Source organism: Ascaphus truei, chromosome 6 (assembly GCF_040206685.1).
Source record: "Ascaphus truei isolate aAscTru1 chromosome 6, aAscTru1.hap1, whole genome shotgun sequence".
Lineage (NCBI taxonomy): Eukaryota > Metazoa > Chordata > Amphibia > Anura > Ascaphidae > Ascaphus > Ascaphus truei.
The window spans coordinates 78,742,082-78,767,601 of NC_134488.1; the positions used below are offsets into that span (position 1 = coordinate 78,742,082).

General features: G+C 40.4%; 1 protein-coding gene across 6 annotated transcripts in view; it reads left to right on the forward strand.

The window, feature by feature from the left end:
• PRDM16 (PR/SET domain 16) overlaps nt 1-25,520 on the forward strand; it is a 621,677-nt gene that overhangs the window by 542,783 nt on the left and 53,374 nt on the right. For all 6 annotated transcript variants that reach the window (XM_075604889.1, XM_075604890.1, XM_075604892.1 and 3 more), the window contains one exon: nt 292-426. In XM_075604889.1, coding sequence (XP_075461004.1) covers nt 292-426 — 135 coding nt within the window. The remainder of the gene's footprint in view (nt 1-291; nt 427-25,520) is intronic.

Here is a 25,520-nt window from a genome sequence, read left to right on the forward strand (position 1 = left end):
ACTCACTGCAAATTAAAATCTGGTTTATTAGTCTAAAAGCTCTTGCAGATAATATATAATATGTGTGGACGTCATGTGATGTACAGTACAAGGTGACCTTGAAAGACTAATTATTTAAGTTGTGCCTTAAACAAATATGAGATCACCTTCTGGCATTTACTTACTGTTTAGAAATTGTGCCCCATTATCTGCACCATAGCATTTCTTGGCTTTCCATTAACCCATTACATTTTGTTGCGTGCGACCCCAATTCCCACTTTCTAAATAGCTGATTTGTTTCTCCATTTCCAGGTTTCTGATGAATTGGGAACTGAAAAATTGTGCATGGAAAATAACCAGATGGGAACTGGGAACTGGCTTAAATATATCCGAGTAGCCTGTTCTGGTGATGAACAAAATTTATCTGTCTGCCATCTCAATGACCAGGTAAGATAGTACATATAACGTATGTTGCTTTTCATCTATTGAAAAGAAGATTTAAATCATTGTGTTTTCTAATCCGGAATTAATTGAGCTGGCAAGGTGTTAAGTCAATAGCACAGTAAATATTATCACCCACTCAGACAGATACACATAGCAGGTATAGCACCTGCAGCTACCATTTCTGCTCTCCCATCAAATGAGTTATTACCCTGCTCTGTAAGGGCTGTGCTTCATATTATAGTGATTCAACACTTCTGTTTCCTTGTCCATTTCTTTGGCTTTCCCCTAAGGCTTTCAACCAGGGTGCCCATTATGATTGTGGCTATGTGAAGTGGAACCATGTCCACTGGAAATTGGACAGGGGCCACAACTCATTTCATGCCGGTCACTGAACAGCTTTTACGCAAAAAAGGATTTTTGATCTCTGCTGACCAGAGCTTGATTCAGGCTACTCAATCACTTTGATTAAACCCAAGTGCTCATTCAAAGGCACACTGATCCAATAACACACACAATTACCAGCCACAACTGTTGATTGGCAAGTAGCCTGTGGTCATGTATAACACAAACATGAAACCTTTTCTGATACAAGCCTAAGTGCTGCTAATACTCAGTTGACTTGTACTAGTATTTTATTTAAATATGATAAATAATACTTAACATGTTCTTACATAACCAATGTATTGTTGTAATGGCACAGTTCAGAATGTAGATCTACAATATTATTAGTTTCATATAAGCTGCATTTGTTATTGATTTTTTTCCATTTGATCAACAACATTAATTTTTCTTCTCTGCATTCTAACATCACAAGAGAAATCTGACTATTTGCATCAATTTAGTGAAACAGGCCAATTGATATTGAAACAGCTGCAATTATTTAATGTTTGCTTTACAGAGATGATATTGTCGCAGAGCAATAACAATCATTGACTTGTAATATAGTATATGTATATATGTAGTACTGACCTTCTGGAAAGGGGAATAAGAGTTACAATACTTGCAATTGCTTTAGCACCATGCATTTGTAATGATATTATTCATTTCACTGCAATATACAGCGTATTCTTCAAATACTGAAATACAACATTCTTAAGAACTCTATATAAACTGAGGTGTTTTTTTTTTTAAATATAATATTTTTTATTTCACGTTTTTATTCTTTTGCGATTTTATTTATCTTTGGTCTATCCTGCACTCGGCACCCCCGAGATGGATGAGTCCACTTATTGCACCTTCTAAATAAAAAGGAGACTGAGGGATTTTTCATTCCCTTAATATAAACAAGGAGACTCCACCAAGGGAACTGATGTGGTGGGAATCACCTGGCCCAGAGACCCCTTCTCTAATTGCAAAACTGAAAAACCATTGACCACAATCATAGATCCTGGTTTCTGGCCATGAAAAAAAAAAAACAAGCCTGAATGGAGATTGATGTTCGTTTTTTCCCCCTGGTAAGAACAGAAGACAGTTGTAGTTGAAAGTTGACAGTGATGGATAGATAGTCGGCTTCCAAGCTGTGGAATAAGTTTGCCTTTGTTTAAAAAAAACAGCAGTGGAGGTTCCTATTAGCCAAATAGAGAGGGCAAATTCAAGAAATGCATTTTGCATAAAATAAGTAACTTGATATTTAAGGAAATATGTTCCTATGTTTAATAGATTACATAATAGTCATACTGGAGGCAATTAAAAAACTGTCACTAATATAGTGTGTGAGGGGATATCTTAATCACTTCAGTACTGCAGGAACCTGGCTATACTGCATTGGGAGCCACATGTGTTGATGCAGGATCTTCATGCATGAATGCCAATAAATGTGAGTGTGGGTCAGAAATGTAAGTAGGTGAAAAGTAGAAGCTTCAAGCAATAGGAGCGGGGGAACAACTTTTCTACGGTGACCGTTAACTGAGAAAAACAACATAAAAAGCTTTATTGCATCACCATACACAGATAAGTAATGACTGTACTAGCAAGCATTTACATTATGGTTTATTTGTACTTTCAAAGCTTAACGTCTTTGTTTCGGTTCAAGTCTTTAGGGTCACTCGGTTCCCTTTGCCTGAGTACGCTGAACTGACCCTTCAAATTTGCATATGTCTCTTCCATCTAACTAGTACCTCTGGGTTTCTATAGTCCTCGAGGCGTAATACAAAAATCAGAGAAAGGAAATCTGACACAAATTCAGAACATTGTGTTGTCCAGACCAGCTAGAATTGCCTACAAATTTAAGACAGTAAACAAAGTTAATTTATAATGTGTGTGTGTGTGTGTGTGTGTGTGTGTGTGTGTGTGTGTGTGTGTGTGTGTGTGTGTGTGTGTGTGTGTGTGTGTGTGTGTGTGTGTGTGTGTGTGTGTGTGTGTGTGTGTGTGTGTGTGTGTGTGTGTGTGTAATATAAATCCAAACAAAGAGAAAAAAAATCAGGGCCAAACCCCAAACTAGTAGTTTAACAAGAATAACTATTATTCCAAACTATCTGTTGTAAAATATCCAATTTTAATATGTGCACATACATGGGCTTATTTTGTAAGGTCCGTTAGCGCTGTACCGAGCGACCTGCACGGAAAGCCCCCTTGACTTGAAAGTAAAGCGTTAACGGAGCTCACAGAATAAAGCCCAGAGTGTCTTGAAAAAAAGAAATATATTCAATATACAATGTGTGTTGTGTAGTAAAGTGTAAAATATCAAATAATTTGTGTGTGTGTATATATGTATATATGTGAATTCACTGTTTCCTAAGCATGTATGCAAACAGATATATAATGTATGTAACACAAACAGAAAGAATCTGCATACACACCTATTGTAATAGATGAAAGGGTATTTATAAAACCAATGAGATTAACTCTAATAATAAAGAGATTGGTCGGTGCTCTGAGACACTATCAAATATAGCACAAGAAAAAGAAACAAGAAGTCTCAAAATTGAGCACTCAAAATATCCCTGAAAAAATGTTCACTTTATTGTATTCAATTATAACATCTTAAAACATATAAACGCAAAAAAAGACGGTGCAAAAACAGCGCTAAAATTATATGATACCCCTAATGGGACACACGTGTGAAATATAACAGTGAAGGCAGCCAGACAAATACTGACAGTACAGTCAGTTGGAAAGCATAGGAGAAAAAGAAAAATGTCGGCGCCAAATGTGACAATAATATATAGTCCAAACCATATAGGTGAAAGTCCAAATGTAGTCCTTAGATGATCAATGGATGTGCAGACGGACTGTGAATTCTCTCCAAGGTTTGGTGCAATATATGGAAATAAAAGAATGAGGTGGTACCCCAAAATAGACAAATAAAGTGCCTACCACACGCTGCAAAGATACAAGTCCAAACCTGCATGCAAGTATAACAATAATACATCTAAAGGTATAAGATGAAACTCAGGGAAACATGTACCCTGAGTCACAAGACCGGCCAGTCAGTCTTCATCTATCTGCCCTCCCATTGGTCGTGCTATCTTTTCAAGACACGTAGCCAGTAGGCTTTCTGGGCGGTGCTATGACATGTGTGCAGACTTTTCGGAGTCCTGTTGCGCATGTATACTCGCAACTGTGATCATTAATGTAAGTGTAATCACGTTTCAACCAATGATATTAGCGAACGTTGTCAGGAACGCCCTGATTATCCTCCCCACTTTCTTTTAAATTACAGCTGTTCCTACACTCTCTGAAGCCGTTATGGCGAAACACGTGTAGAGTTTGAGCTGCTGAGGACCTCAAGGCACTAGAATTTGTGTACAGCCACTACTACTGACCTTTGGAACTGACTTACTTCAGGCACCGCTCCTCTTCGGTTTGGGAACATTGAAAGCTGGCAGATCTTTGATTTCATCTAGCACTTGATGTGGGGGATACATATTTAAAACATCTTTCCACCCCTTCTGTGATTTAAAAGACTGTTTATATGTGACTCTGGGGATATACTCCTCTCTAAGGGACCCAATAGGTTATCATCCAACCTTTCATGAGCGGATCCTTTGATATCTTTATGTTGTTATATACGGAACATGGACTATCAGCATTCAGCTTTTTTCACACACACAAGTTTTTCTACTATCTCTTGTTACTTATATCTCCTTGTGTGTGTGTGTTGTGTTCGTGCTTTTTAATTATCAATCATTGCACTGTGTTCCTATAGGTTAGATTTATATCACGGACTGGCCGGTCTTGTGTCTCAGGGTACATGTTTCCCTGAGTTTCATCTTATACCTTTATGTTACGCTGTGCTCACCACGGACAAGGAGGGACCCCGAAACTGAGGTGAGATGGGTAACAAACTGCACCCACAGCTATGGGGACACGCCTGGAAAGTGGAAAATAGGCTTCTGGAACCGTCTGGGAGTATAAGATAAAGTAAGATACTCGCCAGACGAGAAGGGAGATTCCAGAAGATAGGTGATACCGAGAGCTTGGGGTCCAGAGCCGGGAGGTAGGTAGGAATCCGCAAACCGAGGTGAAGGGGTCGAGAAGTCCAGGAGGTCAGGATACAAGCCAAGGGCAGGAGACAAGAGTGGATCCACAGCCAGGCCGGTTCGGTACACAAGGGATCACTAAAGAGACAAAGAGACAGGAACTGAGGCAGGCACGACCGTGGTAAATACAAGTCATACAAAGCTATGCTCAGCCAAAGAATGAATGGCTGAGCAAGGTATAAATAGGAGGAAGGACCAATAGGGAGAGGGGGAGCGGCCCCAGGGAAGATAGTAATAGGTAGGGAGAAACTTACCACAGCTGTGTTGAATGTGCAGCTTGTGGGCGGTGCACGCGCATCAGGTGTGTGTGCCCCAGCTGGGGGCAGGAACTCCTCCTGAGGGAGGACGTAAGGTTCCCCGGCCATGCGCGCGCATGCGCGGGTTCAGTAGCCGCCACAGGGAGCGGAGGAGAAGGGAGATCCCGCCCGCGGCGGCGAGAAGGCAGAGCTGGCGCAGAGACAGGTAAAGTCTCTGGGGGGTGCGCCACGCGGGATAGATGCGTGCGGCCTCAAATGGGGGCGGGAACTCCTCCTGAGGGAGGACGTAAGGTTCCCCGGCCGTGCGCGCATGCGCGGGTTCAGTAGCCGCAAGGAGCGGAGGAGAAGGGAGATCCCGCCTGCGGCGGTGAGAAGTCAGAGCAGTGCAGAGACAGGTAAAGTCTCAGGGAGAACCCCCTTAGGGAGAGGTGTTCCCCCGGACCTTACAGTACCCCCCTCCTTGAGGAGCGGCCTCAGGACGACTCCAATATGGCTTTTGCGGAAATTTAGAGTGAAAGAGTCTCAGCAGTCTGGGGGCATGTATTTGATGGTAGGGTACCCAAGATCTTTCCTCTGGGCCAAAGCCCTTCCAGTGAACCAGGTATTGCACCGAACCCCTCGTCCTCCTGGAATCCAGAATGGACTGAACTTCAAACTCCTCCTGCCCCTGAACTATGACTGGTTTAGGGTCAATCGGTGTCCTATGGAACCGTGGACTCTGGGACACAGGTTTCAGCAGTGACACGTGGAACACGGAGGGTATCCTCATGGATGGAGGAAGTTCCAGACGATATGCCACCGATTGATCCGATCTATTACTGAGAATGGGCCCAAGAACCTGGGAGCCAGCTTGTGACTTGTGATAAGCAAGAGCTTATCCCCTGGTTTGAAGACTGGTGCCTGACGACGGTGACGATCTGCCTGTGCCTTTTGTCTGTGGGTTGCCTTTCTCAAGGCCTCTTGGATCCTTTTCCAGGATTCCTGAACATCTTTGATTCGGTCATTGGCCGCTGGAACCCCGGAAGGAACTGGGGTGATGGGCAGCTGACCCGGGTGAAAACCATAATTAATGAAAAAAGGGGATTTCAACGTGGAGCTGTTCTTTAAAGAGTTATGGGAGAACTCTGCCCACGGAAGTAAATCTACCCAATTGTCTTGGCTGTCTGCGATGAAGCATCGGAGGTATTGCTACAGAGTCTGGTTCGTTCTCTTAGTCTGCCAGTAATAGGGGAGTAATCCCTGTTCAAGTAATGTGCCTTTAATCTAGCAGTGTGGTGGTTAACTGCTGGTAGTCAATTAATAAACACCACCTGCCTGATTGCTTACAAAAGCCTGTTTGTAGAGACAGGAAGGGACTCCTTAGCTCTGACTGAGAGCTGAACTTTGGAGACAGAGCAGTGTTCTTGAGTCTCCCAGGAGAGACTGACCAAGAGAACACACATCTCTGGAGCTGACCGGTCTTGAGCTCTGCCTAGCATAGCTGATTGCAAGACACCAAATAAGACTTCTAAACCTGGATGCTGATTTTCTGTGCACGCATGGGTGCGGTTCCAGGAGAGCAGAGAAGCTTACTCTACAGCAGCTAACAGATAAGACTTTCATTATTAAGAGACTGCTTATATCTGCTTATTTCATGCTATATGTTTTGGGGCTGCGAGACATGCTTGACTTAGGGAGTTGTGAATTAATTGCATGGTATTTTCACTAGAGATACTCCCAAGTGAATAGAAGCTTTGTTCCCCCCCTGTGTTTGGATGGTTTTCCTGATGAAAAGGAAAAGGCACAATAAAGCCTTATATAATTTCACCTTATAAAAGTCTCCACTTGTGTACCTCTGTGAACATCCGTCTACACTGCTCATTAGTTTGGGGATGATACCCGGAAGAAAAATGGAGGGTGATATCCATCCTGTGAGTGAAGGCCCACCAAAATTTTGAGACGAATTGTGTACCTCGATCGGATACGATGGAAAGAGGAACTCCGTGAAGGCGGAATATTTCCTTAACAAAAACGTCTGCCAGGGTGGCGGAATTGGGCAGGCCTTTGAGAGGGATGAAATGGGCCTGTTTGGAAAAACGATCCACGACAACCAAAATGGTGTTCATCCCTTTAGAGATTGGAAGTTCCACCACAAAGTCCATGGAGAGATGACTCCATGGGCGTTCAGGTATAGGGAGGGGTTGTAGAAGATCGTACGGCTTTTTACAAATGGTCTTAACCTGGGCGCAGATTGGACAGGTCTTTACATACTCCGAAATGTCCTGCAACATGGTTGGCCACCAAAAGGTACGACCAATGAGGTCAGAAGTTCTGCTAATGCCTGGATGACCGACCGACCTAGAAGAATGACCCCACTCAAGAATTTTCTTACGGAAGCGAGGAGCTACATACATATGGCTGATCGGCACCTTAAGGCCCCTCGGGTGGTTAGATTGAGCTGCCATGACCTGATCCAAGATGTCAAAAGAGTTAGCCGGAATTATATATTTGGAGGGTAAGATTGTTTCGGAGATAACTTCGGAATTGTCCTCAAACAGGAATTGACGTGAAAGTGCGTCTGCCTTTTGATTCTTTGAGCCCGGAATGTAAGATATGAGATAATTAAATCTCGAGAGAAAAAAAGAGACCATCGAGCCTGACATGCCCCAAGGCAACGTGCACTCTCAATGTAGAGTAAGTTTTTATGATCAGTAAAGATCGAAATGGGGTCTCCGTTCCCTCCAAGAGATGTTTCCATTCCTGAAGGGCGAGTTTAATAGCCAGGAGCTCTCTGTTTCCGACGTCATAGTTCCGTTCTGCCGAATAATTTTTTTTTTAAAAGAACCCACAAGGATGAAGTTTGGCCTGTGGGGACTGTCTCTGAGAGAGAATGGCGCCAGCACCGACGTCGGATGCGTCAACCTCTAAGGTAAAGGGAAGCCCGGGGTCAGGATGACGCAAAATAGGAGCAGAAGCGAAAGATTTTTTGAGAGAGTCAAAGGCTTGGAGAGCTGCAGGAGACCAAACTGCTGTGTTAGCTCCCTTTTTGGTAAGGGCAGTAATGGGGGCCACGATGGAAGGAAAATTCTTGATGAATTTACGATAGTAATTCTCAAATCCCAAGAATCGCTGTATGGCTTTCAGGGAGGTGGGTTGTGGCCATTCTAAGAAAGCCTTGAGTTTGACTGGGTCCATAGAGAAGCCAGTGCTAGAAATTATATATCCAAGAAAGGGAATGGAAGAAAGATGAAAAGAACATTTCTCTAGCTAAGCATAGAGATTGTTCTCCCGAAGGCAGGACAGGACTAATTTGGTGTGCTGAATGTGGTCAGAGAGGGATTTGGAAAAAATAAGGATATCGTCAAGGTATACGATGACAAAGCTTTCGAGGAGATCACGGAAGATCTCGTTGACAAACTCCTGGAAGACTGCCGGGGCATTACACAGGCCGAAAGGCATGACCAGGTATTCATAATGCCCATCCCGGGTGTTAAAGGTGGTTTTCCACTCGTCGCCCTGACGGATGCGGACAAGGTTATAGGCTCTGCGGAGATCATGTTTGGAAAAAATCGTTGCCCCCTGTAGACGATCGAAGAGATCAGAAATGAGTGGCAGGGGGTAACGATTCTTGATCGTAATTTTGTTAAGACCTCTGTAGTCAATACAGGGGCGCAAGGAACCATCCTTTTTCTTAACAATAAAAAATCCAGCTCCAGCTGGAGATGAAGAATTGTGGATAAAACCCTTCCTTAAATTATCCTGGATATACTCGGTCATGGCCTTGGACTCGGGTATGGATAGGGGGTAAGAACGGCTCTTGGGTAAGGTAGCACCGGGAAGAAGGTCAATCGGGCAATCAAAGTCTCTATGGGGAGGTAACACCTCAGAACGTACCTTATCGAAGACGTACGCCAGGTCCCAGTAGACCGTTTTGAGAAGTTTTGTACTCTGCGGGTAAATCCACTCCGGCTAACATCTGTTTGGGAGGAAGACATGTCTTGAGACACTGGGGGCTCCATCGTATAGGTTCTTTATTAGCCCAATCCAGTTGTGGGTTGTGTAGTTGCAACCAGGGAAGTCCCAGAATCACATCTACCGATGGAGTGTGGATCACGTCCAAGATAATTTTCTCTCTTTGACCGTCCTCCGTGGAGAGGGATAAAGAACAAGTCTCCAGGGAAATAAAAGCTGGTTGGAGAGGACGCCCGTCTATGGCCTCCAGACCAACTGGAACAGCCTTAGATTGGAAGGGAATCCAATTCCTATAGGCAAAACTCTGGTCAATAAAGTTTCCCTGAGACCCAGAATCTATAAATGCAGAGGCGGGGATAAGGGAGTTATTCCAGGATAGAGATATAGGCAGCATTATTCATGTGGGAAGTGCTTTTGGAGAGGAAAGAGGAGAAGAGACTACACCCAACGAGACCCTCTCTTACCTCATTGGGTCCTGGCGTTTCCCGGACGCAGAGGGCAGCTTACCAGCAGATGACCGGGGTGACCACAGTAATGGCACAGTCCACCCTCTCGTCGGCGCTGTCTCTCAGCCGCGGATAACCGATGACTTCTGAGCTGCATAGGCTCGGGCTCATCCACGGGCTGGGGGATGTAATGGATGAGACTGCGGCTGGAAGACCGGGAGGAGTTGTTACGAGGAAGAGCGCGTTCAAGTCTCCTCTCTCACAGCCGCTGGTCCACGCGGATGCAGACCGCAATGAGATCCTCCAATCTGGTGGGTCTCTCCATAGTGGCCAGCTGGTCCTTGATGGCATCCGACAGTCCCTGCCAAAAGGCTGCTGATAGTGAGCCATCATTCCAGGAGGTCTCTGCCGCGATGGTCCGGAAGTCCAAAGCATACTCGGCGACAGGACGCGTACCCTGGGAAATATGGAACAGAGAAGAATCTGCCGTAATTTGACGACCAGGCGTATCGAATACTTGCCTGAATTCTCGAAGAAAGCAAGAATAGTCATGTGTCATGGCAGGGTCCCGCTCCCAGATGGGGGATGTCCAGGCTAGGGCCTTTCCGCTCAAGAGAGACATAATATAGGCCACCTTTGAATGGGCAGTGGGGAAGCGCAAAGGAGATAGTTCAAATTGCATCTCGCACTGATTAAGAAACCCTCTGCATTCGTGGGGATCCCCTGCATAGGTTGGGAGCCGGGAGACGAGGATCCACAGCCACGGGAAGAACCGGGGAGGAAAAGCCGCAGCTGCCATGGCAGAGGAGCCTGGGGAAGGCTGTAATGAGGAGAGTCTAGCGAGCTCCTGCGTCATGGAGGCAAGCTGCGCCTATAGCTGGAGAAGTCGCTGCATGGGGCTTGGTTGCTCAACCTCTTCGGGGTCCATGTCTGTGCGACTGAGCATAATGTTACGCTGTGCTCACCACGGACAAGGAGGGACCCCGAAACTGAGGTGAGATGGGTAACAAACTGCACCCACAGCTACGGGGACACGCCTGGAAAGTGGAAAATAGGCATCTGGAACCGTCTGGGAGTATAAGATAAAGTAAGATACTCGCCAGACGAGAAGGGAGATTCCAGAAGATAGATGGTACCGAGAGCCTGGGGTCCAGAGCCGGGAGGTAGGTAGGAATCCGCAAACCAAGGTGAAGGGGTCGAGAAGTCCAGGAGGTCAGGATACAAGCCAAGGGCAGGAGTCGAGAGCGGATCCACAGCCAGGCCGGTTCGGTACGCAAGGGATCACTAAAGAGACAAAGAGACAAGAACTGAGGCAGGCACGACCGTGGTAAATACAGGTCATACAAAGCTATGCTCAGCCAAAGAATGAATGGCTGAGCAAGGTATAAATAGGAGGAAGGGCATAATAGGGAGAGGGGGAGTAACAAGGGAGTGGCCCCAGGGAAGATAGTAATAGGTAGGGAGAAACTTACCACAGCTGTGTTGAATGTGCAGCTTGTGGGCGGTGCACGCGCATCAGGCGTGTGTGCCGCGCGGGAGAGAAGCGCGCGGCCCCAGCTAGGGGCAAGAACTCCACCTGAGGGAGGACGTAAGGTTTCCCCGGGCCGTGCGCGCGCATGCGCGGGTTCAGTAGCCGCCACAGGGAGCGGAGGAGAAGGGAGATCCCGCCCGCGGCGGCGAGAAGCCAGAGCAGGCGCTGAGACTGGTAAAGTCTCGGGGAGAACCCCCTTAGGGAGAGGTGTTCCCCCGAACCTTACACTTTAGCTGTATTATTGTTATACTTGCATGCAGGTTTGGACTTGTGTCTTTGCAGTGTGTGGTAGGCACTTTATTTGTCTATTTTGGGGTACCGCTTAATTGGTTTTATATGTTTTAAGATGTTATAATTGAATTCAATAAAGTGAACATTTTTTCAGGGATATTTTGGGTGCTCAATTTTGAGACTTCTTGTTTCTTTTTCTTGTGATATATACAGTTGTGTGAAAAAGAAAGTACACCCTCTTTGAATTCTATGGTTTTACATATCAGGACATAATAACAATAATCTGTTCCTTAGCAGGTCTTAAAATTAGGTAAATACAACCTCAGATGAACAAGTATTAGCAGTTTGCTGGTCTGGAGCATTCAGGTGTGTGTTAACACAATGCCAAGGAGGAAAGACATCAGCAATTATCTTAGAGAAGCAATTGTTGCTGCCCATCAATCTGGGAAGGGTTATAAGCCCATTTCCAAACAATTTAAAGTCCATCATTCTATAGTGAGAAAGATTATTCAAAAGTGGAAAACATTCAAGACAGTTGCCAATCTTACCAGGAGTGGGCGTCCCAGCAAATTCACCCCAGGGTCAGACCGTGCAATGCTCAGAGAATTGCATAAAACCCAATAGTTACATCTCAGACTCTACAGGCCTCAGTTAGCATGTTAAATGTTAAAGTTCATGACAGTACAATTAGAAAAGAACTGAATAAGTATGGTTTGTTTGGAAGGGTTGCCAGGAGAAAGCCTCTTCTCTCTAAAAAGAACATGGCAGCACGGCTTAGGTTTGCAAAGTTGCATCTGAACAAACCACACGACTTCTGGAACAATGTCCTTTGGACAGATGAGACCAAAGTGGAGATGTTTGGCCATAATGCACAGCGCCACGTTTGGTGAAAACAAAACATAGCATATCAGCACAAATACCTCATACCAACTGTCAAGCACGGTGGTGGAGGGGTGATGATTTGGGCTTGTTTTGCAGCCACAGGACCTGGGAACCTTGCAGTCATTGAGTTGACCATGAACTCCTCTGTATACCAAAGTATTCTAGAGTTAAATGTGAGGCGATCTGTCCGACAGCTAAAGCTTTGCCGAAATTGGGTCATGCAACAGGACAATGATCTCAAGCACACCAGCAAATCTACAACAGAATTACTGAAAAAGAAAAGAATCAAGGTGTTGCAATGGCCCAGTCAAAGTCCAGACCTCAACCCGATTGAAATGCTGTAGCTGGACCTTAAGAGATCTGTGCATAAACAAATGCCCACAAACCTCAATGAACTGAAGCAACGTTGTAAAGAAGAGTGTGCCAAAATTCCTCCACAACGATGTGAGAGACTGATAAAGTCATACAGAAAACTATCACTTCAAGTTATTGCTGCTGAAGGTGGTTCTACAAGCTATTGAATCCTAAGGTGTACTTAGTTTTTCACACATGGTTTCTTCATTTTGGCTTTATTTTTGTTAAATAAATCATGACACAGTGTATGTAATATGTCATGTATTGTTGTTCATCTGATGTTGTATTTACCTAATTTTAAGACCTGCTAAGGAACAGATGATTATTGTTATTATGTCCTGATATGTTAAACCATAGAATTCAAAGAGGGTATGTATGTATATATGTATATATATATATAAAATATTCCATTGGCGTGTTAAATTTGAAAGAGCACCTCGAAGAATAAAAAGTAGAGCTACCAGCCAAAAAGAATAATAATGAGCAATTGCTACGTTTAAACGGGAGCCAGAAGGGATACATGTTGATCTCCTAAGCAGGCCACCTACTGTACCTCTGACGACATTTCACAACAACCCTACATGCGTCCAGGACTGTTCGTAACAAGCTTAGTCTTGTAAAATGCTGGTTTTTCTTTTTTACACTGTAAGCAAGCTATTGTCGTAGCTGTGTGATTAAATGAAAAGACATTTTTACACTTGCGCTTGCACTTTTTCTCTCATTTTACATACAGTATGTATACTGATTTTGTTTGTCAGTGGGACTCAATTTTAGTCAAAACATTAAAAGCAATATTTATAAGAATAAAAATGGAGTTCTCCCTAAAACAAGAACATCTCAGTTTTTCTTACATGAGTACGCCATTTTTGTCAGCATAGAGCTTTGGAAGTCTAGATAAGAAATGGGCACCAGCTATGGCAGACAGTGAATAGGAAGATAAGTGTACGTCAGAGCAACTTTTTTCCTAGTGATTGGCTTTACAGAAATAAAGCTACTGCACTAGCCGCCATTTTTCTTTCTGGAAATCTCTGAAAAGTCAGCGGCCTTTATTTCCTGGTAACCTCCCAGTAGTAAATATTGAAGAAGAAGGAGAAAAAAAAGCAGAAGGGATTGCTGCACTGGAACTAATTTCCTGATATATCAGAAATGAGAAATTTGGTTTTTGTTCTGCTATAAACCTACAAATATTTGTAAGATTGAGGAAACTATGTTCGCCAATGGAAAGGTCAGCAAAACTAGGGTATGTTTTAATTATGGATGATTGTAATCATACGGACATCAACTTGAGTAATAAGAAAAGAAACAGGTTTCTGGGTGTGCTAATAGACAAATACATGACCCAAGTTATTGAAGGGCCAACAAAACAAGGAACATTATTGGACCCCGTAATATCAAACAATGTAGACGGATTAACAAATATTTAAGTCAGGGAACATTTGGAAAACAGTGATCATAACAAGGACTTATTTGAAATAATTTATTAAAAACAGTGTTATATGGGGTTCACCAAAGGCTCTCAATTTTAGAAATAAAGACATACATTTTAGTCGGCAAAGGAGGAATTTACAAGAATTACATTGGGATCACGTTCTTGCAGGAAAAAATACAGAAGATAAATGGGCAGTCTTTAAAACATTGTTAGATGAGTACACTTATCAGTGGATACCCTTGGGTAATAAATATAAAATAAACAAATCTAAACTAATATGGATAAATAAACAGGTAGGGGTGACATGGAAAGGAAGAAGCAGGCATCTAAATTGTTGAAGTCAGAAGAACAGAAGCATCATATCAGAATTATAAGGAATGTAACACAAGTTGCAAAATGGGCTGGAAATAGGGTGAGCAATAATTGAAAAGGAACAAAGGAGTGAAATTGAAAGTAAGATCAACCCTAAATAGTTCTTCAAGTATATTAATAACAACCCTATTAGAAAAGAGAACATAGGACCCTTTCAGTCTGAGATGGGCAGGCAAAGTATTGGTGATACAGAGGAGGTGGAGGTGTTCAACAAATGATTTGCATCTCTGTATATACCAAATTGGAGTAAATGCTGCATACATTAGAAGGAAGCCACAACCTCAACATTAACTAAGATTTGGTTGACACTGGAAGAAGTGCATAGGCAGCTTAATAAAATGAAGGTAAATAAAGCACCTGTCCCCGATAGCATGCACCCAAGGGGTCTTAAGGAGCAAGATTCAGTGATAACCAGAAGATTATATTTAGTATTCAAGGACTATGTGTACAGGCTCAGTACCAAAAGGTTGGGATAAAGCAGGTGTGGATCACAACCAGGGAATTACAGAGCTGTTATAATAGGGAAGCTACTTGATTATTAAGGTATAATATTCAGGAATATCTTTTGCATAACAAAGTTATTAGCAATAGTCAGCATTGATTTATGAAGGATAGGTCATGCCAATCTAACCTTACTAGTTTATTTTGAGGAGGTAAGTAGATATTTAGACAAATGCAATACAGAATAATAAAGTGTACAGTGTACAAAATAAAGGAATTTGGTCTGGGTGAACAAATTTACACATTAATTGAAAACTGGTTGCTGGATAGACAGCAAAAAGTGTGTCGTACATGGAATCTTTCCAGGTTGGACTAAAGTTATAAGTGCAGTACCTCAAGGTTCAGTACTGACCACTGTTTTTAACTTGTTTATTATTGACCCTGAGGTTGGTATAGAGCAGCGGTTTGCAAACTGGGAGTCGGGCCCCCCAGGGGTGCGTGAGATTTTCTATGGGGGCGCGCGGTTGGAGAGCCCCCGCGCTTTTCCCCCAGACATGTAAATTAAATGCCGGGGGAGGCACGAGGCCTCTGCAACTTCACTTACCTGCTCTCAACCGGCTCTTCAGCGACGTGTTGCCATGACAACGCGGGATCAAATTACAACGCGTCACATAAAGGCTATCCAATTTAGATTTGTTTATATATGACACTATTTACAAATATGTTCGAGATCAATACAAAGAACATTGAAGGGAACTTTTTATCCCAGAGTCATTATAAATAGCACGTGAGATTGTAGGAAAGGAGTTTCACCATTTGCAAAGGAAATTGTTCTTTACCGTAAGGGCAGTTACAATGTGGAATTTACTACCGATAGCAGATACAACAGATACAGTATCTTCAAGATAAGGTTAGACATCTCTATGTTACATCGTTTACACATAGGTAGGGAGGAATCTTTTTTTTTTCTTGCCTTTGAGACTTATATGTCTAATGTTTCTCAGTTGTATTTGTGTTGTTTTCCTTTCTCTGGATCAAGATAACTATAAATACAAATATAGGGCGAGTATCTCACCAGACTAAATTTAACATAGGTTGAACTTGGATTTTCAACCTCATCAACTTTGTAACTATGTAATTCTTTCTGGAATAGTCATATTGAGAATACTTCTAGTTCAAACGTGAATTAGAATAATTTCAAAGTTCCCTGTGCCTTATTAGATAACCCTCAATTCAAGAAACTGCAGATATGTGTATTTAAAAAAAAAGTAAATATATGTCATGTAAACATTACCCACCCCAGTGATCTGTGGTTCCTGGTTTTTTTTTTTTGCGTGTGATTGATTTTAACTAAATTGGCCAATTTGTATTACTTGATGGCAAATGAAAAAAATAATGGTGCCTCTTTATTTTTTTATTTGCTTTGTTGTAGCTTCTGTTTTTCATTCACACTGCTCTATGGTTGCCAACGATGACTGCACTGCAGCAATCACATATCTCTGTTCCCAATCATTCCCAGTGCCAATTCTCCATAATCAGAATAAAATACATATCTAAGAATAGCAACAGATATAATTGGTATACTATGCTCTTTGAGGGGAATAAAAGTGACAGATATGTCATTGAGCGACTCAGGAAGCTTTTTCCACATTCAGCTCCTGTCTTCAAGCAATGGAACCTCTTAGATCATCCCAGCTGGTAAAAATAAAAAGGGCCCTGTGTATAATGAGAGGCAGACAATAGTGATTGATAACCAGGAGCTTCGGACACTTAAAAGGAACAGATCCATAGAAAGAACTTCTAGGTCATGGGATGCACTTTTATTCTTTAGGCAGCTGAGTATGACAATCTGTAGGCTAATATGAATAGGGATAATGTAAATTGCGTTATTTGCAATTATCACCAGGGTGGTAGAAGCATTTCCTTTATTTTTAACTGAAGCTTGAAAGGTCATCCACACTCAATTACATACTATTGAAAGGTGTCTTAAGTTACAATATTATGCTAGTGCTGTAGTCAGACAACTTTCAACCCAACCCGACAAGAATGGAAACAGATGCAATACATTATCAGAGATAGTAAAGGGAGGTATCCACATACATCGGGAAATGTGCATTAAAATAAAGTAAGGCTATTGTATTCACAATATATTTTTTGTTAAAATAAAGAGCAATAATATTTAGACCCAATATTTAGTTATGCTGTAAAATAAAGAGATTATCTCAAATATTCTACTGATTCACACTGCAATTTTGTAATCGGATTAAGTCAGTGCCGCTGAGCACCATAACATTTAAATAATGTCTAAAAATGTTTACCATTTTACTTTAAAATATTATTTCCTGATAATTAACCCCGGCCCTTCCAGCACTGTGAAAGTATACTGTAACTATTTTTATGGAATCTCTCCAGATTATACATTTAAACTAAGGATAGCAGGTTCGCTGGTTTGAAAGCCAAACTTCGCAAACCGCGAAGTTTGTTTGGAAATTCGAGCCAAACTTCAGAATTAACTTTTAAATCTGAGAGAAATTCGAACCAGAATCTGAGAATATCTGATTCACAGATTCATTTATTTATTTATTTTTTTAGAATCTAGGCAAATTTTGAAACTCACAATCCAAGAAAAGGGAACTTTTCGAAAAAGAGTTGTCAAAAAAAATCTTATTTCAGATTTTTTTCATAATTAAAAAATGAACAAACCAAAGCAATCAAGTGCCAGCAAAATCAAAGTCAAAATCCAAAAATATTTTAGAATCAAAACCAAAAGCCAGCGAACGTTACCATTCTTTGTTTAAAATTATGCAGAACATGCACGGTATGAAATTAGATGTACGTCAATTGAACCATAAACTGAGTATCTCAATATTGATTTGAATTATCTACAACATTATCACATTATTTGAATTCAGCAATGTTGGTCTACAAGAACTGCGTAACTGAAAAAAAATAAATATATATATATATATACACATAGTTTTTTTCCTATTAGTTTTGGACGTCTTGACTTTCAAGGCATTAAAATGACCTTGAGGTATTATTAAACTTGTTACTCCCTTACTCATGAGTGTTCCATTAGGAACAGATGGCAGTAGGAATTGCTCAATGTAACGATATACTAGTAAACAAAGTAAATATATGATGCTTAAGCATGGAGTAATTCCGATGAACCACTATCAGTAAAATTGCCAATCTTGATATGTAATTTGCATTTAGTGAATAGGTCCTTTTAAAAGATATCATGTTCAACCTTTGTATTTTCTTGAAATGTACCCAAAGGCGTACCAGAGCGGGGGGAAACTATTGGCTGTTTTGAATTACTCCAAGAAACATATTAGCATGGTAGTAAATAGCATGGTAGTAAAGGAAAAACAGCTTTTATTAGCATACCTACCATTTAATTGGTGACATTGATATAGAATTGATGTAGGGTTTTTTGTGTTCTGCACTTGGAATATGGCCTTATTTCCTTAATCCAATTTATTGTACAGGGGGAAATTGGACAACCAAGTAAAAACGACTTGTGCTGGTAGTATACTGGGTATGAAAGCAATTATATGAACATAAACTCTGGGTCATTTTTGTCAACTTTCATAGTTAAGGAAACAAAGAAACACAAATTCTAAACTAACCTAAGACTCTTGAAACGGTGAACAAGAAACTCTTAATCACTAGCTACCCTTTTTTGCCCCTTTGCTCCACTTCCACATCGGCACCATGCGACCTAAATGTTCCACACAGCACTTTTAAAACCCAGTCTAATTCATCGCTATCATAAAGCTCTTGGGTAGCATTGTCATAGTCAGAATTGTATTACACTTTGTCCAACCCACTGAATAAGGATTAAAGTGAAACATGTGATGTGCTGCATTGTATAATTATTCCCTTTCTACAAAAGTTGGATATCTACCAACACAAATATGGAAAATAGGGAGAAGGTTCAATTCCCAGTGTTGGCTCCTTGTGACCTTGGGCAAGTCACTTTATCTCCCTTTGCCTGAACACCAAAAACATAGATTGTAAGCTCCACGGGGCAGGGAACTGGGTCTGCAAAAATGTCTCTGTAAAGCACTACGTAAAACTAGCAGCGCTATACAAGAACAAACAATTATTTATGGAAAAGCCAACTATAGATAAAGACCCATATGTGGTGCTATTCCAGTTAACACCTTCAAGCACCAGGAGACACCTTACAACCCATTCACTTGTGTCTTATGGGTTAGCACCACTTAGTAAATATGGGCCAAAAGTCCTAAGAGGACAATTATTAGGGGTGGACATAAGCAAACATTGTAAAAGTCAGTTACAAGTGAATATCTTTAAACCCTTCCCTACTAGAGTTTGGGAATACAATTGCATGAACAATTTAATTCTAAGTTGAAGGGGGCATCTTTTACTTACATTTGAAAAGTGACTTTGTAGAAATATCTATTGCTATCACAATTTCTAAATACCGTTGTGCAAATGGAATACAACCTGTTACACAATTGTATGTCATGTAAGATAGAATTAGACCGCAAATGCTTGTCATTTTGGCAGCTCTCCTGTGCAATAAGTATGATTAGAATATTCAGATAAGGCCAATACAGGTATGTATGAAATATACTATTTTCTAGAATTTGCTTAATAAGTTCTACACTAACAACTTGTTTACTGAATAAGTTACCTGTGGGTTTGTGGTAGTGACTGCACTGTGCACCGCTCTGTGAATATGTAATGCAGCCGCTGTGAAACCCCACTGTGGTATTACAGCTTTAATAAGAGGTGTTAGGCCAATGTGAAAAGGAAACTCGCATGTGCCAGTTTGTGTGTGTGTGTGTGTCTCTATTTTCCTATTTCCTGGTGTGTGGAGAATGACATGCTTGCAATTACAAAAAGGAGGGTAGGTGTGGCTTCATTATAGTGTCCCTTAGATACAGCAGTTCCACTTTTATAATGCGCCAACAGTGTATCCCAAAGTGCCAGTTATCTGCGTATGTGAAAGGTAACGGCGCAGAGAGCATTACTTTTGAGTGGGGCTTTCATTGTGTCAGCAAGATGACGGGATGGCTGCAGACAACCTTACTGAAAACGATGGAGGTTAGAACTTTTGCTGCCAAGATGTATACTGTACCAGGGGTCACCAACTCTAGTCCTCAAGAGCTACCAACAGTTCAGTTTTTAAGGATATCCCTGCTTCAGCACAGGTGACTCAATCAGTGGCTCAGTCAAAGACTGCACCTGTGCTGAAGCAGGGATATCCTGAAAACCTGTCCTGTTGGTAGCTCTTCGGGACTGGAGTTGGCCACCCCTGCTGTAAACTGTTCACTCTTGTACAGGGATCAGGAGCACACACGAGTGTAAATAATATTAGGAAATAATTACATGATCCAATAAAGTATAATAAAAAGTCGATGTTTGAGGAAGACTGTCACTGCTCCAGCAGGGAAAAGTTACATGTGTGTGGTAGATAAAATAAGAAGAAATAGCTGCAGAGTAAATGAATACTTCAGCACCTTTTTTATTTGGACTAACAACAGATATTATAAGACAAACAGACTCTTTTCCTTGGCTCAAGAAATGCAATATTGTTCATATTCAGTGGTAACACATTTTGTTTAAACCTGCCATGTAGCTACAAATAATAATTTAGAAAAAGGATAGTATGTAACCTTATTACTACCCCAGGGCACCAACTTGTGCTGGCACTTTTATGTACTGTACTTCACTGTGCCCAATTGTAATTGTCACCAGTAGGTGTGACTTTTTCCGTGCAAGGCTTTCATTAGCTCACTAGGGCAGGAATCCCTTTTTCAGGTTGGTATAAGCCCATTTCCAAAGACTTCTGTGTGCTATATAACACTCTAGTTCAACCCATTAACAGCTGTTTAAATAAATAAATGCATAACTGCGGGAGTCATATTTTATTTCAGATTTTCAGTGCAGAAAATTGAAGACCAGATAGTACTTTTAAATGGAAAGAAAAATGGAATAGACTTTGCTCATACCCCAACTTTAATATGTCCTTCCAACTTTCCATGTTCATTTTGGTAAATGTATTCATTATGGTGTACACTTAGCATTTGCTAGATTATAATAAATTGTACAGTGTGTATACATACTAATCTCTAGTCAATGTTTTGTTTTTTTATGCCATATGCAAAGTTTGGAAATGACAAAAGCCCTTCCTTCCTTTAACCAATTACCAAATGCAGTGAACATTGGAATTTTTCCAAGTTGCAGTATGCCCGTGTTTGAGATGTGTAAAAAATTAACTGCCGATTATTTAAGACAACATGTAATAAACAGGTTAAGAAATATTGTGACATCCATAAAGTAAGACAGAAAAGTGAAACATATCACATACATATGTTCTACAATATTTGGGGTGTTACAAAACCATTACCTAATTTTCACACCTTTTTTTTCACATTTTTCTAACTTTGCAAAACTTCTGCCTGTTTTAGCATAAAAGTGTAAAAATGTGCATATAGTCATTTCTTTCTGGCCTTTTTGAAAGCAATTATGATGTTGCTTCAGGCAACGAAAGGATAATAACGTGCTATAGACAAAGATATTAAAATATGCAAGATGTAAATCAGACAATGAAAACTCCAAATCTTTCCCAGTACAAAGTTGTAAGCGTTATTAGCCCGGCCTGACCCCGTCCTCCCATGAGAAATTGATTCAATAGCACATTTTGAACCTAAAATACTATATATATTGACCTTTGCATTATTTATTCTTTTTAGCAAATAAACAAATCAGCCGCACTAGCAATTAAAATCCATTTTGTTCAGTGGTTTCTCAAAGGTCTTTGCAATTTAGTGTGAAAGGGGCAAGCAACACATTGGCGAAGGAAGAAAAGACTCCAGAAATATATCTTGATAGAGCCATCATATTATGCATTGGTAACAGTTCAAGTGTTTGAATTCAGCTTAATGTAGTTTTGTTTTCCACCATTAAAAATACCCAGAATAATAATTTTCTGTCGTTTAAAAAATGTGAACAAAAGACAGTACTGTATATAGTTCTGATCATGGGACAGTCATATCTATGTGAGTTATAAATGTTAATAACGGTTTACTTATCTGAGACTTAGCTCATTTTCGTTAGAAATTTCCAGAACGTAGATCATGTAAAAGTGAATAAAAACTTAATGAAAGACCAACAAGCGTATAATTATATTGATGATTGTCGCTGTGAAGTAGGTTCTCTATAATAGTTTTTGGCTGGGTAAACAATATTAAAAAAAAAAAAACAATTGGCACAAATTTACACCTATATTGTTAGGAAACACAGTACAGTTAATTGTTTAGCTGCAAAATGCCGGCTTTCTTCACCAATTAAAAAGAAAATATATTCTTCCAAAGAATGATAACAAAGAAAGCACTTGGGAGCAGTTTCCTGCTGCCTTCCCCTCTCTGTTGCCCAAAACAGAACTGGACTGGAGAGAGTCTGGGACAGTCTTATGCCCAAATGTCTGCACTCTCTTAAAATATGCAGGCAGGAAATGTGGACCTTTGTGAAGAATAATTCAATAGCCATGCATTACAGTGTGTTAATATATCAGGAAGGGGAGGGGGGGGAGGTTAACCATGGTGTGACCCTCTACTTTAAAGGGTGGAAAAACCCCTGATACCAGCATTAAGATAATGAGCAGACCTGTTTTCATTTTATTTTAATCATATTGCAACACAAAAAGGTATAAATGTTGTTGCATTGTTTGTTCGTCTCTTATAATATTTAAGAACTGAAATGAGCTCCGTGTAGCCAGCAATGACTTCCCCCATATGCTAGAACTCTGGGGGGGTTTTTCAACCTTGTTTTGGTTATGGAACCCTATAATTATAACGTGAAATTCTGCGGAACTCCAAACCTAAATAGTGTATCTGAATTCAGATGCATTGTAAGAAGCCCCAACCCTCTCTAACAGAGTGTCTCAGATCGGATGCATTGTAAGGATCCCCAACCCTCTCTATTAGCGTGTCTGAGATCAGATGCATTGTAAGGAACCCCAACCCTCTGTATTAGCGTGTCTGAGATCAGACGCATTGTAAGGAACCCCAACCCTCTCTAATACCACGTCAGAAATCAGATACTTTGTAAGGAACCCCAACCCACCCTAATAGTGTGTTTGAGATCAGATGCATTCTAAGGAACCCTAACCCTCTCTAGTAGAGTGCCTGAGATCAGATGCATTGTAAGGAACCCTAACCCTCTCTAGTAGAGTGTCTGAGATCAGATGCATTGTAAATTATTCTCTATTTGGTACAATTTCCAAAGTATCTTAAAATAGCAGGGAACCCTTTAGGGGTGCCTGTGAACCCCGGTAGAAAAACCTGTGCTAAAATGTTCACCCACGAAGGCTGCATCCCTGCTAGCGCTGAGCGGGCGGCGCTTGCGGCAGTTACTTACGCACACATGCTCACCCATGCTCGGCGCTTAGATAAACAAAAAATTATACTTTCCCACACGCCACCCCCTCCCCCCGCCCCGTGCATGCAGGACATCCAGCGCTCATGCTTGGAGCGCTCTCCAAGCATGAGCGTGCTCAGCGGCAGCGGGGACTCAGCCTAACAAATGATGTTGCATTGAGCATAGTTTTTGTTTTACGCGCATGCCTTTCTCAGTAGGCACAGTGTAAAACCACTAGCATAGTTGTGTTGCGTTGTCAGCGGAGGAAAAGGGGATTCGGACTAAATAGTAGAAAAGGAATATACGTACACATATATAGACATGCAAATGAGCACACAGTAATATTTCCATTTGATATATATATATATATAATCAAAAAATAAATAGATGATACCGTTCTGTGGCTAACAAAATGCTTTTATTTGTGCGAGCTTTCGAGATACACTGATCTCTTCTTCCGGCGATGTTACAATGAATGAAGCAAGCAAACGGTATACTTAAAAACAGTGTCTCTTGGAATGTTATCTGTGCTAGCATATCTCTACATATATATATATATAGCCAAGAATCAGCCAATGTACCCTTCTATAAACTTCTTACTTGTCTCATCTTGGCCCAATCTTTTCTAAAATGTTACTGAAACGTATAGACTGCTTTGATATACAAGGTATGAAAGTATATTTAGCTGCAAATAGGAGTAGAAAATACTGGAGGTGAACAACTTGAATTAAAGCTGACCCACACCTCTTCACCAATAAAAGATAATTAAGACCTACTTTAAATAAATAAAAAAATATATATTGTACAATATCACATACTGCCTGTAATTTAAACGAACTCTGAATTTAGTTTAAAGTAAACTGAGACAATTGTGCTATTGCTAAAATGCTGAATTGTTCTTCGATATCTCTATATGTACATATATATGCACACACCTATCTCTCGCTCTCTCTCTATATATTATTTTTTATATGTATGTATATATATATTTATATCTTTACATATATAGTACTGTATATATAAAATAATATATGTACTTGAAATTTTTGGTAGCTGTAGCTTTTTTTAATCAATCCCCCTTCATACAGGTTAGGGAATTCAACTTAAAAAAATGGCATGTTACCAAACCCCTCTTGCCCTTAATATTGATGTTTTCTTCATTTTCAAATCAATGTAATTATATGTTTTGACAGACATTGCAATTTGTTTATCTGAAAGACACACTTTTTTTCTTAGCAATTTTCCTGCAGTTCCTCAGAGTGAGTGTGAGGCGTTTAAATAGAAAAGTGCTTATTGTTTTACTCAAGAAGCTGTACTCTGCATTAGTGAAACATTGTGACGCGGAATCATTCTTTACTGGGTTACAGCATCTCAGGCAGAAAAGTGCTTAGCAAACATATGGGACAATTTGGGACATACATAATCAATTAATGTTCGGTACTTTCCTTGTTTGTAATGATGACAGGTGAGATATATCATCTAGAGATAAGAAAATTGCATTTTCCAATTCATTTATCATCTAACATTTGAATTAAGTTATATTATACCAATAAAGTGGTGAATTTTGCTCCCTCTGCTCATGGTTCAATTTCCCAGAAACTATGGCTGTATAGAAAACAAACATATGTATTGGCTATTTATTCTCAAACAAAGATTTTTTTATTTTTTTATTTGGCAATCATTTGTGTGTGGGGATTAGTCTTCAGCTACTGTATCACTATGACATAACATGTTAAACATTAAACACGTGTGTGTTTTATATATATATATATATATATATATATATTATTATTATTATTATTATTATTTTACATATATGCGTGAAAAATAACATTTATTTATGTACCTATTGTTAATTTGCTAGTGCAAGCAAAAATGAAAACACTTCCCTGAAATATTGTGTTGTGCAAGCCTGATAATTAAACATTGATAGCAGAGTCAGCAAATTAGGAATTAATAATCATTTTAATGGTACACAGTAAAATAATTTTGTAAGCAAATATTTATTTGCTTTTAACCCCCAAGAATGTCAGAAAAGCAAAATGGTTATGGTTTGATTATGCGATTTCTTTCTGGAAATCCTAGATCGATTGTACTACTAAGATCAGAATATTTTGAAGTGTCAAAAAAAATTTGCAATTCATAAATCTATTCTTCATGTCCCGCAATGTGGTTAAAATAGTGTATTTATTTTCTTTACATATTTTGTATGTCCAGACTGGCCAAACATCAGAAAATAATTGCATTTGTTAGCAAATGTTCTAATACATTTTTGCTCCGAATAATGTTTTGTGGGAAGGTAAAAATGATTTAAACAAGGTGTAG